This window comes from Chiloscyllium plagiosum, unplaced genomic scaffold (genome assembly GCF_037043375.1).
Source record: "Chiloscyllium plagiosum isolate Xiang-an unplaced genomic scaffold, Cpla_swu_hap1 HiC_scaffold_15, whole genome shotgun sequence".
Classification (NCBI taxonomy): domain Eukaryota; kingdom Metazoa; phylum Chordata; class Chondrichthyes; order Orectolobiformes; family Hemiscylliidae; genus Chiloscyllium; species Chiloscyllium plagiosum.
The window spans coordinates 20958067-20974850 of record NW_028270153.1 but is presented as its reverse complement, the minus strand read 5'-3'; the positions used below and the strand labels follow the sequence as shown (position 1 = coordinate 20974850).

Genomic DNA, 16784 nt, shown 5'->3' with positions numbered 1-16784 from the left:
GAATATTGATTCTCACAATGCTGGCAGATCTAGATCACCATGATATAGTGCTGCAGTGCAAATGTGTCTGTCTTCCTTAATTGACACACTGCTGACTGGAATCTCGAATGAGCACTTGGACTGGCATCACTATCAATATGCAAATATCAAGGAATATTTTTTGTAGATATGGAAAACCTACTCAAAACTGATAAAATTTCCCATCCATTTTGTCAACTCATGCTGTGCAGAACCAAAGACGGGATGTAAAGGGACTATTGTTTCATCTAACTGGAGCAATTCACATGCCAATGTCTCTATCACAGACTGTCTGCCAATAAATTAACACTGTCTTCACATAGTATAAAATACTATTCTTTTATTGATCTGCAAATATGAGTGCAGATTACAAAACTGATATTTTTAACACTGTCATTTTGTTTAAAAATCACATCCTTTTAATGCTTATTGTGTTTTTAACCTGGTTACTTAGTCCAAAGGATTTTTTCAACCAAGTGCAATTGGACTTTCAAGCCATGAAAACTAGGCTTGCTTAAAGTAAGGTATTAACATTATCAATAAAAATTCTCTCTATTGTTCTAAAGAAGCACTGAAGCAGTTTATTGAGTATACATGTTCATATGTTACTACTATCAAATACTTCTTCTGCAACAAAAAAAAAAACAAGCAAACTCCCAAAATCTCTATCCAGGAGATAAGGGAGCAACTGGCTGCTTTTTATTCTACCTACTAAATTAACAATGTTGGAATTCCAATTGGTAGAACAGGAAGGAAAATAATTTAAAACAATTTAAATTCTAATCAACTGTGAAACTCAAATCTATCCCATCTATTTTACATAGAAGAATGTTGAAATAAACGTACAAAACATGATTCAGATTGTTTGCAGCAGTTTCAAAGGTTCACTCAATGTCTTTCCTTTTGAACCTTAAAGGTCAAACTTAAATTAGGTACCAGTGATATAACAGATATGCAGGCTGCTCTTTGGAGAAAGTAGGGACTAAATTGACATAAAATTATACTAACCATGTGCATCTTATGTACATGGGAGGGATGGGTAGGTGACAAGAGAGACAGGAAAAGGAACATTGCTAGGATAAAAATCACGCAGTTACATGACCTTACACAAATTGGGAAATTGAATGAAAGACTTCTAGTTAGAACCTAAGTTGTTTGATTCTGAAGGAAATTGATGAGTATTAATGTCATTAGGTTATTAAGCATTCCATCCTTCTGCATACTACAGTCAACATTTATAATTGAGACCCGGAAGGCCAGAGCAATATATTTCAGAATTTCATGCATAACTCATCATTGCAGTTTAGGCAAAATTCTTGCATCTCAACAGCTGGGAGAGAACTGTGACAACTTTTCCACAATTTCTATCGTAACCATGTCAAATTTTATATCAGAGTCCTAAATGATCAGTTGTGTATCCTTTGGCATTGGAGTTATTGCTTTTAGGATTTAAAATGATCACCTTCAATTCCCTGATGGGAACAGAGACCAATGATATGGGACAGAAGGATCTCAAATGACATATTATCATATTCTAGCAATGCTCAGTACTTTAAATGTTGGAATGGTGCAAATTATGAAAAATAGACTGCGAATGGAACAAGTTTTCTACACTTGTTATTTGAATAATCGTAACTAGCTTCATAACAGACTTGGGAGGATTAGTTGATGATAAAATCGATACTTTGTGAAAGATCAACTGAGTTACCTTGGAAGCAGACAGTCATATTAACTAGTATTTGAGTTATAAACAGTAGCTTTGTTCCAGTGAAAACATTCTTCTGCATTAAACACTGCATATCTTTTGTCATGCCAGAGCTATAACATGAGAATATTGCAACTGGAGAAGCAAACCTAATTCATGCTGTTGTTGGAACAAATAAGAGCTTTCACTCTTGATTTTATGCTACAAGCAGCAAAAAGTGCACCTTCAATTTGAAGAGCTAATTGAACACAGTTACATTGACAAATGTGATAAGACATTATTAGAGAACTCTTCTCAATTACCTAAGCACAATTTTGTCAGTGCAAGTAACTGTTCCACATTGAAGCTTTCCAGTGAAAAAAGTTAGATTGTTAATATTAAATTAATAATTTTTTTTTGTTATAAAAGTAAAGTCTACAATTGGTCATGTTCTCATGACTTGAAGTTTCCAAACCAGTAATGCAGTATGTAAATTGGCTTTACAAAATTAGTTGTCCTCGGTTAGGACAATATTGCCCTCCACTACGATATACTGTTTTGACTCAAAAAAATAAATTGCTAAAGCATCAGTTTTATAAATCCATGATTTTTTAGTCTGTGTTCCACAAACTAAATCTTTCCATTGAAAGAGTCATCCAAGCACAATGTTCAAAGCTGTTGGACACATTACAAAATCAAAGTCCTAGAGGTGTGAGTTGTTTTGAATGCCTTTAAGTACTTTCTGGCTTTCTCAGTCATTATAAGCTGATCTTTTGTTCTTCCATAGGCTACTGTTTCCCAAGCACTACTCATCTGCAAACAATAAGAGAAAATATTTTTATTGCCATGAACAAAACATGCTTGAGTTTCAACTATGCAAGTTACTTTTCAAGTACATTATTCTCAAAGAACTTTAAAATACTGAAGGCTGAATGTATCATAGAATGCAACACATGAGATTGTGTCAAAATGCCTACATAGGCCTATAATCTACATACATCCTTTTAAACCCTTCCCCCATTTTCCAGCTGATAAATGCATGCCGTATGGAGTGCACCTCAATTTTCCAGCTCAGAAATATATAGTAAGGGTTATATTTGCCCTGTGATCAAGCAGGTGGTACAGGCTGAGTCATCAAGAAAATAAATGTAAGTTTAAAAACTCACACACACCCCCAACCATTTATATTAGCTAGATAACAGAAAACATTTAAAGAACAATTTTGAAGAAGGGTTACTGGATTCGAAACATTATCAATTTTCTCTTTACAAATGCTGCCAGACCTGCTTGGCTTCTGCAACAATTTCTATTACCTCAAGTTTTTATTGTCTTGTATTGTCAAGTTTTTATTCAAAGTGGGCGGCATGGTGGCACAGTGGTTAGCACTGCTGCCTCACAGCGCCTGAGACCCTGGTTCTATTCCCGCCTCAGGCGACTGACTGTGTGGAGTTTGCACGTTCTCCCCGTGTCTGCGTGGGTTTCGTCCGGGTGCTCCGGTTTCCTCCCACCGTCCAAAGATGTGCAGGTCAGGTGAATTGGCCATGCTAAATTGCCCGTAGTGTTAGGTAAGGGGTAAATGTAGGGGTATGGGTGGGTTGCGCTTCGGCGGGTCAGTGTGGACTTGTTGGGCCGAAGGGCCTGTTTCCACACTGTAATGTCATCTAATCTATTGAGTTACCAAATCATGCTGTAAAGCAAAGACATCTTGTAGATCACTATAATGATGGTTTTCACCGAACTGAAATCAAATAATCTGAAGAGTCAAGACAGAATCAACTACAAGACAAAAAAAGCTATTAAATTGTGAACTGCACACATTGTAAGCAGATGGTTAGTGTCTCTCAGCTGGCATTTCTATAGACAAATAACTAAACAAATCCACTTTGAATTAGCAACATGACTTACCCATTTTGGAGTTTCTGGTTTAGAAGGCTTGAATGAAAAACTAGTCTCTTTATTGGGTATAATAAAACCTCTGTTCAGAGCATCATTTTTACTTGAAGAGCTGTTCAAAGATTTTGATAAAGAATCTTTTGTCTGCTTATAAAGAGAAAATAAAATTACAGATAATACCACACCTGTAATTGTGTATACAGTCCCTTGTTCCATACTAAAGGAAGACTATATTTTCTTTAAAAATTTATTTGCAGTGAATACAAAAATGTTTACTAAATAGTTCCCTAGGATGTAACTTACAGGACATAAAGTGGACCAAGTCCCAAGCCTCCTTATATCCCCAGAGATGTATGCCTGGACTCATTTTTAAAATATTTTAATGAACCTCCCCGTGCTCAGAAGTGTACTTGTTCTTTTTGTTTCAGGATGATTGTTTTTAATGAGATTCAATTGAGCCTCAGAAACTTTGCTACTTCAATTGCTGAATACTAAGAAAAAACATCATCAGGAGATTTGATAAGAAATACAAAAAGTTTGAAGAGTGTTGAAGACTTTCCTTTACTTTATCCCACATAAAAGAAAAATCACCATTCCACTTCCATTTGGATACAGCAGTGAGTGAAAGTCATGGCTAAGCGATTCTATCTCTACTGAAAGCCAACTCATCAAAGATCATCTTTGGGAAAGCTAATCTTTATCTGTTCTTACTGAAATCTGTTATGTAATTGCAAAGACGTCTAAAACCAGCATGGTTGACATTCTTTAGCCAGTTATTGAACAACAGCTGTTTGGTTCTGAATTATTTTGACTGGATAAGTAGTCAAACAATTAAAGCAAAGAAATATTTGAACTATTTTCAAAATTTAAAAAAAAGTAAAATATTACCATTTACCAGATTCTTATTCTAGCTCAACATTGTGCATACTCCTATTTGCAGGCAGGTTACCTGTTTGGTTATGCTGAGGGTGCTGAAAACAGGCTGATTTGTTTTACCCCCATCCTTTTCCACAATATCCAAAGCAAGGGACTTCCGCACTTTCTTCATAAGAGGTCTGTGTAGCTAAACAAACAAGAGCAGTCGCACTGAAACAAATTATTCTTTGCAGGATTTTAGACAGATTATAAAACATTCCACACATTAGAGATACTTAACAAGCTGCAAGGCACAAATTTGAACGCAACCTATAAAATAATTTTGACCAAAATACAGTTGAATTTGTGGATCAAGAGGAAGCCAAGAAATTATGTGTCTCTTGAAAGGACTTCACAGAAAAAGCCCTGATTTCTGTGCCCCATGCAAGACCCGTATAATAGTTTCAATTATTCTACTTAAACCCATTAAAAGCATATCTCCATAAGTTAAATTTGTGACAAATACTATTGTTATGCTGATAGACGCAAGTTGCAAAACAAGCAACTCTACAAATAACCTGTAAATGAATCTGTACAGTTTCATAAAATAAATGTGAACAAACTTCATAAAATGGGAACCTAGAGTGAAAAATGTGATCTAAAAAGTAATGACTAAATAGTGAAAAAAAATCATAATTTTATTGGCTAAACGTGTGCATACTAACCCCATGCTGCTTTCGTTTTGCTAACTGGACTTCATCTTCCTGCAAAACATTCTTCAAACCATCTTTTAGTTCCTCCTCAATTTGAGACACAGGATACTAAGTTTACACAAGAGGGAGAATCACATTTGTGCAATTATTTTCAGAAATACATGATTAGTGATAAATCCTGTTTACAAATTAATCAATACAAACCCGAGGTTTTGCTGCTCCATATTTTTCCAGCCCATTTTTGAAAGGAGTAGGTGTTCTTGGTGTACTGTCTAAAAGAGACCTTCGACTTCTGGGTGTTCGAAAACTATGAAATTAAAAAATACTAAAAATAAATAATTCACAACAAACTTCATATTCCTTCAGTCACAAACTGCATGATCTAATCAATTATTGAAGCAGTATGTCAAATTAACACTAGTTAATATTCTGTTTACTATTGTTTTGAACATGCTTTATACAGCTAAAAACCAAACTTAATTTTCCTTTGATCTCCTTCAATCTAAAAAGTGGAGGGTTTTTATTTGCTACACTGGGGGAATAGCAACAACCCAAGTGTAATTAGATTCATTATCAGTTGCTTGGCTGAATTAGGATGCAGAGGGGGATCTTTTTGAGGAAGCCTATTTATTAGGGATGGTAGAAGAGGGGATATGGTTTGTTTTGTTCATATTATTCTGTTCCTTGAAAATATAATTAAATAGTAAGTAAATGATAGATACCAAAATGTTCATAAAAATCAAAATGAACTAAAGTTCTTATGTTTTTGAACAGCTTCATGTTTAACAATTTGCTGTAATTTTATGATACAAGAATGAAGCTGGTTCATAGTTTACCCATATTTAAATGACCTAAGCAAAATTAAAAGATATTAATTTGTTTTACTTCAATGGTTGGCTTTTGCACAATACATTATGTATACTGTGCATATCTCTTAAATCCCCACATTTTTTAATTATTAAAAGCCCTGGACTGCCCAAGTGCAATGAAAGTCAGAATAATTAAGTTTGTGGAAAATAACTTGCCCAGTTGCAGCAGTGATCTTGCTACATTGGCTTACCATGTATCAGTTGCATAGTTAATAAACATATTACGGTCAGTAGTTTTAAAAATGTAAACCACTGACATTGTATCAACTAACTCAACCTCAGCACTATAATTTTGTTTTAAAATGAATTTTATTGTAAAGCTTTTAGGCTATTGGCTATAGAAACTAGATATACTAAATATAGTGAATGCTGGAAATCTGAAAATCAGAACAGAAAATCTTGGAAATGTTCATCTGAAGAGAGAAAAGCAAAAATCAATAATTTCTAATCACCCCAGCTTTAAATTGTCTTGTATCACCAGGAACAAGTCTTAAAACAAGTCTTAAATTTCCAGCAGACAAGGAAAATAATTAACTGCTCTCAGTGGAGTTTAATGAGTTCTCATAACTGAGCAATAGTTTTATTAGGGTTACCAATAAAATTTAGAAATGAAAAATACTGCAAATACTAGAAATCAGACAGAAGCCAAACATTGCATGTGCTGATCAGATCAGACAGCATCTGTGGACAGAAATAGAGTTAATATTTCAAGTCAATGACCCTTCATTGGAAGGGGGAATTACATTTGGCTGTGCCTCGGAGGAGGATTACTTGCTTCCATGATTGTACATGATCTTTCCACTATTTGTGCTTGGCCTCCACTTGCTGCTGTTATGGACCAGGCCCGACCCCTCAAAACATTTTTAAGCAGGTAGTTCAGATCCTAACTTTACTAACTGTTTTGGGTAAGTGTATAGTGGATATTCCCGGATGCTGTTCTGAAACTACCTGCAACAGTCCCAATAGACACATCCCTTAGCACGAAGAGTCAAAATGACACAAAAGGCTGACAGGTTACAAAGTCAGAAGGGCAGAAACAGGGAGAAAGCTTCCACTTTCAACTGTGACTCAGACTCAACTAACACTCGAACTGAACTGAACTGTGCATTTAGAGCTGGCCATGCCCTTTGATTATACCTTTTTTTTTAAAAAAAGGCATGAAACCCTTAGACTGTAGGCATAATCTATTAGGGGTAAACAAAAATGGTGCCAATAAACCTTTCAAACCCAGCCTAGTTGGAGTCTGGCCAATTACCCCTCTCTGGAAAATAACTCAAGGGCATAGTAGCCTTTGCAAAAAGGACCAGCATTGTGATATTGCACTCGGTGATGCTCAAAGCAGTTGGTGTCATTGAGGATGCATCTTCTCTAGTGTGTCTTCTAGGGCAAATGATTCCCACATGTCAGTGGAGATGTTGCATTTGATTAAGCAGGCTTTCCATGTATCCTCAGAGCATATTTCTGCCTGTGTTGATTTAGGGCCTGGTTGATGGAGATGGTAGAGTGATTAGTCAGTGATGGATCAAGCAATCAACACTCAACATGGGTGACATGGAAGTGGAATGGGGTCATAGATTCAATGTAAAGTTGACTGTTAAAGTCTTGAAATTCCCTTGAAAACGGGTTAACTTGAATATAAAGTGTAAAACTGAACCACTAGCGTAGGTAATTGTCATCTCTGTCATTCATCTTGTGGGCTCTGCTTTATTTGCTTAACTTGAACTTCTGTGGACCTCTGCAATACAGTTCATAAACACTTTCTTGATCCCTTAGTCTGTTTTAAGCACTACTATGCAAAACACCCATTTGTGGGGTGAAAAAAAAGTCAACGAGGAATGCACATATATATCAAGGTGTAAAAGGAATGTCCATTCATGCAAATTATATACAAATATAACCTTTTTGAACCCAACGAAGTGGTATTGTCTTGTGTCAGTTCTATTGATCCCCATCCCGCCCTGCTTCCAAACTCTGTTAAAGCACATCACAAACTTTTCAAGTTTTATTGAAAGGACATAGACCCAAAACATGTATTCTTGCTCTTCGGACAGATATCCAGCATCCACAGTACACTTTCTCAAGTACCTATGCATTTAGCTACTTACACAGAGTTCTCTTTTTGAACTTTGGGTGTATAGTCTCGTTGGAGTGGAGCTGTAACTATGATTTTCTGGCTACAAACTGGGGTTGAGGTAAGAGATGGATTTTCAAGATCAAGATTATCTTGTTTGGTCCAGAAGTTTAAAAACTACAAGGGGAGGAAAGAGGAATATGCAACAAAATTGTATTTAACAATTTCAACCAACACACTTAAAATCATATGGTTACATTAAATTACAGAAGAAAATTAAAATAGAACCACCTATGAAATTTCCACATCACCTAACTACATTTGTTGTTATCCCAGCAAGTTAATTAGACACTTCTATTGAAATAGTCCCACAGACAAACACTAGAAAGAGATGAACCTTGAGTGTAGGAAAAGGCAAGGACTAGGATAGGGAAATCGGATTAAAAATATCATACCCAAGTTTAAACTTTAGCTAAAGAAAACATATATGTTATTAGAAAGGTAATGGAAAAGCGCAACAATTTTCCAAAGGAAACTAGCAGTGATTGACTAGAAGGAGCTCAGAGAAAACCTGAGGAGGCACTTATTAAAATTTGAGGGGCGATGGACAAACAGCACCCCAAAAGTTAACTTGTTCCTTACTACCAATTAAAATCCATTCTTAAACCAGCAATTGTTCTCTTCTCTTGGATTTAAATTACATTAGAGGAAAAGAAAGCTGATGCAATGCAAATAGAATGAGCACAAATGTTGACAGATTAAGCAAAGTGAGGTGACAAACTAAAGTTGAACTAGTTTTTGGAAAGCAGTAGATGCACAGAAATTACTAGGAAGATAGTTAGTGTTTGATTGTGCAAAGCAATTAGATGGAAATTGGAAGCATACTCAATTTGTTTTGTCCTTGGGAATCTGACTTTGCCCAATCTTCTCACTGGCAATTCCTGCTTCACAAAGTAAACGGTTATGCTAAACGGCAAGTTTCTAATCACAAACATGCGCAGAAAAAAGGCACTAAGTGCTTTCCTTTATAAAAATTAAATTAGAACTCAACTGCAGGAATGCAAACACTTTCAGAGAGGTAAAGAAGTCTGGCAGCAGGTATTTTCACAGGGTAAAACTCATCTGTCCGTATAGCTCCCAATGCTGTCCAAGTAAACTACTATTTACATGACAGGAGCTTCAGATTGCATGGAGCAACTATTGGCAACTTAGTGTCTGAGAATCCTCTGATTTGCTTTATTAACGTAATTGGCTTTTCATGATACTGTTGTTTGTCACACTTGCAGAACTAAACATAGAAAATACAGCAGAAGGTGGTTATTACAGTCTGCTCAGTCATACAATAAATATCCAGTTCCCACTTTCTTCCCACATCCTTGATCCTTTCAGCCTCAAGAACTATATCTGACTCCCTTTTGAAAATATCCAAGATTTTGGTCTCAACCGCTTTCTGCAGCAGAGACTTCCACAAGGTCACCAACCTCGGGATGAGTAAACCTCTATCTCAGTTTTAAATGAGACAGCTTTGGTAAATAGAGTTAAGGAGAACCCAACGGGATTCTGAAAATACATCAAGGACAAAAGGCAACTAGGGAGAGAACAGGAGCCCTCAAAGATCAACAAGGCCACCTAAGTGTGGAACTGCAGGAGATGGGAGAGATACTAAATGGATTATTTTGCATCAGTGTTTACTATAGAGAAGGACATGGAAAAGGATATGGAAGATAGAGAACGTGGGGAAATAAATCGTGACATCTTGAAAAATGTCCAGTTAAGAGAGGTGGTGGTGCTGGATGGCTTAAAAAGCATAAAGGTGAATAAATCCCCCAGACCTGATCAGGTGTACCCCAGAACTCTGTGGGAAGCTAGGGAAGTGATGACTGAGTCGCTTGCTGAGATATCTTTCATCGATAGCCACAGGTGAAGTGCCAGAAGACTGGGGGTTGGCTAATGAGGTGCCACTATTTAAGAAGGGTGGTAAGAAAAAGCCAGGGAACTATAGACCAGTGAGCCAGATATCAGTGGTGGGCAACTTGTTGCAGGGAATCCTGAGGGGCAGGTTTTACATGTACTTGGAAAGGTGAGGACTCATTAGGGACAGTCAATATGGCTTTGTGTGGGGAATAGCGATACATGAACTTGATTGAGTTCTTTGAAGAAATAATGAGGACTGATGAGGGCAAAGTGGTGGATGTGATCTATATGGACTTCAGGAAGGCATTCGACAAGGTTCCTCACGTAGACTGGTTACCAGGGAAAACTAGCCATTTGGATACAGAAATTGTTCAAAAGGTAGAAGACAGAGGTTAGTAGTGGAGGATTGCTTTTCAGACTGGAGGCCTGTGACCAGCAGCGTCCCACAGGATTGGTGTTGGGTCCGCTGCTTTTCATCATCATTTACAAAATGATTTGAATGTGATCAAAGAAGGTATCAGTAGTAAGTTTGCAGATGACACCAAATTGGAGGTGCAGTGGACAGCAAAGAAGGTGACCTCAGAGTACAATGGGATCTTGATCACATAGGCCAATGGGCCAAGGCGTGGCAGATGGTGTTTAACTTAGGTAAGTGTGGGGTGCTGCATTTTGGAGAATGCAAATCAGGGCAGGACTTAATGGTAAGGTCCTGGCGAATGTTGCTGAACAAAAAGACTTTGGAGTGCAAGTTCATTGAAAGCAGAGTCACAGATAGCTAGGACAGCAAAGGCAGCCTTTGGTATGCTTACCTTTATTGACTAATGTATTGACTAAAGGAATTGAGAGGTCATGTTGCAGCTATACAGGACATTGGTTTGGCCACTTTTGGAATATTGTGAGCAATTTTGGTCTCCCTACTGTAGGAAAGATGTTGCGAAACTTGAAAGGGTTCAGAAAAGATTTACAAGGATGTTGCCAGGGTTGGAGGGTTTGAGCTATAAGGAGAGGTTGAACAGGCTGAGGATGTTGTCCCAGGAACGTCAGAGACTGAGTAACTTTATAGAGGTTGGTAAAATCATGCGGAGCACAGATAGGGTGAATAGCCAAAGGCTATTCCCTGGGGTGGGGGAGTCCAAAATCAGAGGGCATAGGTTTAAGGTGAATGGGCACCTTAAGGGGAAACGTTTCATGCAGAGGGTGGTGAGTGTTTGGAATGAACTGCCAGAGGATGTGGTGAAGGCTGGTACAATTACAGCATTTAAAAGGCACCTACATAGGTATATGAATAGGAAGAGTTTAGCGGGATATGGGCCAAATGGGACTGGATTTATTTAGGATAGCTGGGCTGCATGGATAAGTTGGACCAAAGGGTCTGTTTCCATGCTATATAATTCCACGATTCTATAAATGGCCCACCTCATTCTTAAATTGTGATCCCTGGTGCTGCACTCCCTGATCACCAGGAATGTCCTTCCTACATTTACTGTTTAGTCAGAAGAAATTTATAGGTTTCCATGAGATCCTCCTTCATTCTTCTAAACTCCAGTGTATATAATCCTAACTGATCCAGTCTCATAATTCAGTCCTGCCATCTAAGGAATCAGTCTGGTAACACCCCCTCCATAGCCAGAGAAACCTTTCTCAGATAATGAGGCCAAAACTGCACACTGTATTCCAGGTGCAGTCTTGCCAAGGCTCTATATATGTGCAACAAGACATCCTTGCACTTGTACTCAAATCCTCTTGCTATGAAAGCTTACATACCATTTGCTTTCATCAACCACCTATTGTACTTACATGCTTATTTACTGCAACTATAGTACAAGGACATTCAGGTCTGTTTGCACCTCCCCCTTTCTCATTAAGAATTCAATTAACACTGCTGGACACCTGGTAGACAAACATTTATCGTTCAGATGTCAGATGTACAACTTGATTGACAAAGAAACGTCTCAAGCATTTAACTGGGTGGGAGGTATAGACAATCACTGCGGAATGGAGACCACAATCAGATTAGCCATGATCTTATCAAATGGCAGAGCAGGCTTCAGGGCCATAACAGATTATTACTGTTTCTAGTTCTTTTGTACACTTTATCAGCAGCTATGAAAGAGTACTATATTGGTTGAAAACAACAATAAACCAAGTGGTGGGGGAGGGATTTTGTTCATGAAGTAAAACAACAAACCAATTAAATTGTTACAGAATTTACCAACATTACATTATTTAGTAGTGGTCTGTAGCTAAATGATTCTGGTCTTTTCTGGTCACTTTCAGCATTCTGTTTCCCTACAAGTCAACCCGGAAGGCAAAGGAGAATTGCTGAGTTTGCATCATTACCTGCGATGGTGAGAAAGGCAATGTCTTCACTGGAGTACTTTTTGGAGTCATGCTGCTGCTGGTACTGCTTTCAAAAATAGCAAAGCTATTCCCACAACTGTCATTGACAGGTGAAAGTGTAATTTTTGTTTTTTTCTTGCGCCTCAGGATTGTCGGTGGTGTACTAAAGCTTCCTGCAACTGGAGAAGTGATCATGGGTATGAGTTCACCCTTCTTGGCACTTTTGCTTAGGTCAGAGATGGTATGTGCATCAATGCGATATTCTGTCAAAGTCTGCTGTGACTTCTTATCAGGGGTCTGTTTGATTAGATCCTCCGGTAAATCAAAGCAAGACAGGTCAGACCATGTATCTGGATCCTGAAGTATGGAAAATAGAAAGTAAACAAGACAGTAAGCAATTCCGTAGAGATGTGACAGATTACTGCAATGTGCTTAGATTATCACCTATCGTCCACCCATTAATATCAGAACTGGAACATTAACAGAATTAAACACAGGAGGTAACCATTCAGGTATTAAGAGCTGAAGTGAAAAGCTAGTACTATACATCAAAAACCCCAAGTAAACATTTGTAAAAAAGGTGACCAAAAGTGACTTTACAGTCTCTCAGAGGTATGGGAAAGACAAATCAGTCCCACCAATCAAGTAGGTTCACACCCAAAACAAATAGAGATAATGTCTCATATTGCAAATACTTGTTGCACCATATAAATGTGTTTCGTTAATAATATAAACGTCACTGATATTTAAACATTTAAGTGCATGTTTAGGTTAATCCAGTGTCTAAAACTGAAGTGACTTTATAGAAACTTTGGGAGTATTTTTTGTTCATATTGCTCAATGAGCAATGGGAAAACACTTATTCAATAGTGTACGTTGAATAATGCGGAATATTTAAAATGTAACTCACGTGGAGCAAGCCAAGGTCTTTAATGCATGTCCTCACCAATTGCTCAGACAACCATCAGGCCCAGATGACCACACATCTCAGATATGCTAACAACAATCAACATACTTAATGCAATACAGCTGAAGGAAATCTGTGAATAGTTGGCAAACCCAACTTATACTTAAAAACCTCAGAGGTCTTGGGAATGCTGATTTATTTCTTCCTCAATGTACGGCAATATGAAATTATCCAAACAATCATCTCCTTTCAACTTATCACATCCAAAGAAAGGAGTTTTGGTGACCTATGGCAGGAAGGAAAGAGAGTGAAGTCTTACTTTCACCTCCCCCACGTTCCCCAAAACATGCTTCAGCAACACGAGATGAAATCAATATTATTTCCACCTAGTTGACCTTGGCCTCCTACTGGAGCAAAGGCAAGATCTGACAGGATCATAATCATTAACTAAACTGCAAAGCGTAGAACCCCAAACTCTAAGAGAGGAAGAAAGATTCACATACTTAGCAGTCCGTAATGGTAGCAAGGATGTGGAGGTGGCAGTTTTGGACCAGGGTGGACAAGGTCAGAAGTGACTTCAACTGACGAAGAAACAGCACTGCGAAAGCTTGTGATTTCAAATACACCTATTGGACTATAACCTGGTGTTGCATGACTTCTGACTATGGCAGGCTATGGTTAAGTGCAATGCATCCCCCCAGCCTCTTTTTTAAAATAAATCGAAAACATCGGCTACAGGAATGGTTTGAAGTTTGCCCACCCTTTCCTGTTGAATAAATTGATTTTCTGGGTCCCACTTCTAATTCCAGTACCTCAGAAAAACCATTGTTTGCTGTGTCTCAAATCAGCTTCATCTTTGTTTTCAAATTATCCAATAAGTGGCAGAAACCTTAGGAGCACTGATATACAGATAGCTTTGGGCATGTACGTCTATAGATCCCTGAAAGTGACAACACGGGTGGAGAAGGTGGTCAAGACAGCATACACAGCATGCTTGCTTTCATCTGCTAGGGCTTCAAGTGCAAACGTTGGCAAGCTGTATAGAACTTTAGTTAGGCCACATTTGGAATAGTGTATGCAGTTATGGTTGCCACACTACCAGAAGAATGTGGATGCTCTGGAGAGGTGCAGACAAGGTTTACCAGGAAGTTGCCAGGTCTGGAGGGTTTTATTTATGAGGTTGGAGAAATGCGGATTGTTTTCATTGGAAAGACGGAGGCTGAGGGGCCACCTGATACAAAATTATGAGAAACATAGATAGAGTGGATAGTGAGAGGCTTTTTTTTACAGGGTGGAAAGGTCAACTACAACGGGGCACAGGTTCAAGGTGAGAGGAGAATGTTTAGGCGAGAAGTGCAGGGAGAATTTTTCAGAGGTGGTGGGTGACTGGAACACATTGCCAGTTGGGGTGGTGGAAGCAGGTACATTAGCAACGTTTAAGGTGTATCTTGACGGACACATGAACAGGAGGCAAACAGAGGGATAGAAACCACGCATTGGCAGTAAGTAGCTAAATAAAGGATTAGAATCGATGCAGGCTTGGTGGGCCGAAGAGCCTGTTCCTGTGCTGTATTGAATTGTACTGTATGCATTGTATATGTTTACTAACAGAGTAGCCGTTACACACAAGCAATTGAAGACACAAGATAAACAGTTAAAAATTCAAGAGAGAGCGCGATCATTACATAACTTTAACAATTCGTAGCATTTATCAGAATCCATCAATATCCAGAATGGCACTTGAACAGTAGGCAAGTACTATGCAAATGAACAGAGTCTGCTACTGACTCAGAAAACATTCCTGCACTGAAAAATCTTTTGAAACAGTTGGAGAGTGGCTGCTTTCAGTGTTTTGGGAACTTACACATTTGATTAGCTCCAGAGGCTCAGAGAATTCAGGAGCTGACTGCGGAGAAAATATTGTCCCAGAATCTACAATCAGAAACATGCTGCCAGAACCCTCTTCTAGAGACTGATTAGGTTCCTCGGATTGATCAGAAATCGACTGATCTTGCGGAGTTTCAGAAATGCCCGATTGTCCATGATCACTAGGTAATGTGTTATCCGCGAGAATATTGCCTAGCCAGCTGGCAACACTGTCCTCCTGATGACAAAGGGAAAAGAAATGTAAAACTTTAGCTCAAAAGAAATTACCAAAGATGGATTATGGGGTGAAGTGCAAAATGAACCCTGAATTGGAGAAACGTAGATGAGCTTTGTAAACATAGGTAATCATTAAAAAAGTCACCTAAACATATTTTAATGGAAATTTTTCTTTTCATAAATATTTCTATTTTCATATACTTCTCGAAAACTACCTCTCAGAATAAGACCATAAGACACAGAATCAGAAGCAAGACAGCCATTTAGCTTATCAAGTCTGCTCTACCATTCAGTGAGATCATGTCTGATAAGCTAATCCTGAACTTCACTTTCCTGCTTTTTCCCCATAACCCTTGATTCTATTACTGATTAAAAGTCTTTCAGCCTCGAATATACATATTAACTCAGATTCAACAGCCCTCTGTGGTAAAGAAAGATTCCAGATTCACTACCCACTGAAAAGAAATTCTTCCTCCGGTGAGTTAAATATATGACCCCATATTCTTAGATTATCTCCTCTGGTCCTAGACTCTCCCATAAAGGAAACTACCTTTCTATGTCTCTCCTGTCAAGTCTTCTAAGCTTGTATATTTCAAAAAGGTTTCCTCATTCTTCTAAATTCTGAGCAGAGGCCCAAATTATTCAACCTCTCAAAACAGTGCCCCCATACCTGGCATCAGTTGAGTGAACTTTCTCTGGACTGCCTCCAACGGCAGTATATCTTTCCTTTGAAACGGGGCCTAAAACTCTTCACAACATTCCAGCTGTGGTCTGACTTTTGTTGTGTATAAATATTAGCAAAGTTTATAATCCATTCCCATGGAAATAAAGGCCACCACTGAACTTTGATGCTAGCTTTGTGAGATTCATGGACAAGAATTCCTAAATTTTTGTTCTGGGGCTTTCTGCAGTCTTTTTCCATTTAAATGGTATTCAGCTCCTCTACTCTTTTGCCAAAGTACACACCTCACATTATATTCCATCTGCCAAATCACCACTTGCTTTTCCACCTATTCTTGTGTCTTCTGCAAATTTGGCTATAGTACATTAGTTTTCTCATTCTAAATCATTAATATACATTATAAATAATTGAGACTCCAGCATTGATCCTTATTGCAGTCACAGGCTGTCATCCTGAAAATGCCTCCTTATCTTAACTGTCTTGTCCAGTTAGTTAATCCTCTATCCGTGGGTGGCACGGTGGCACAGTGGTTAGCACTGCTGCCTCACAGCGCCGCAGACCCGGGTTCAATTCCCGCCTCAGGCAACTGACTGTGTGGAGTTTGCACATTCTCCCAGTGTCTGCGTGGGTTTCCTCCGGGTGCTCTGGTTTCCTCCCACAATCCAAAAGATGTGGTCAGGTGAATTGGCCATGCTAAATTGCCCGTAATGTTAGGTAATGGGTAAATGTAGGGGT

The 16784-nt window shown here is 38.4% G+C and overlaps 1 protein-coding gene across 2 annotated transcripts in view; it reads right to left on the bottom strand.

Annotated features, from left to right (window-relative positions):
* Positions 1 to 343: 343 nt before the first annotated feature.
* The window catches only part of mybl2b (MYB proto-oncogene like 2b), a 50294-nt gene continuing 33853 nt past the window's right edge, over positions 344 to 16784 (bottom strand). Inside the window, exons 8-15 of one of the 2 annotated variants that reach the window (XM_043710663.2) lie at positions 15129 to 15368; positions 12358 to 12714; positions 8138 to 8280; positions 5368 to 5470; positions 5176 to 5271; positions 4545 to 4658; positions 3608 to 3742; positions 344 to 2515 (exon numbers count right to left, since the gene is read on the bottom strand). In XM_043710663.2, the coding sequence (XP_043566598.1) occupies positions 2390 to 2515; positions 3608 to 3742; positions 4545 to 4658; positions 5176 to 5271; positions 5368 to 5470; positions 8138 to 8280; positions 12358 to 12714; positions 15129 to 15368 (1314 nt within the window). In that variant the 3' untranslated portion in view covers positions 344 to 2389. The remainder of the gene's footprint in view (positions 2516 to 3607; positions 3743 to 4544; positions 4659 to 5175; positions 5272 to 5367; positions 5471 to 8137; positions 8281 to 12357; positions 12715 to 15128; positions 15369 to 16784) is intronic. The other variant, XM_043710665.2, reaches the window with a different exon arrangement.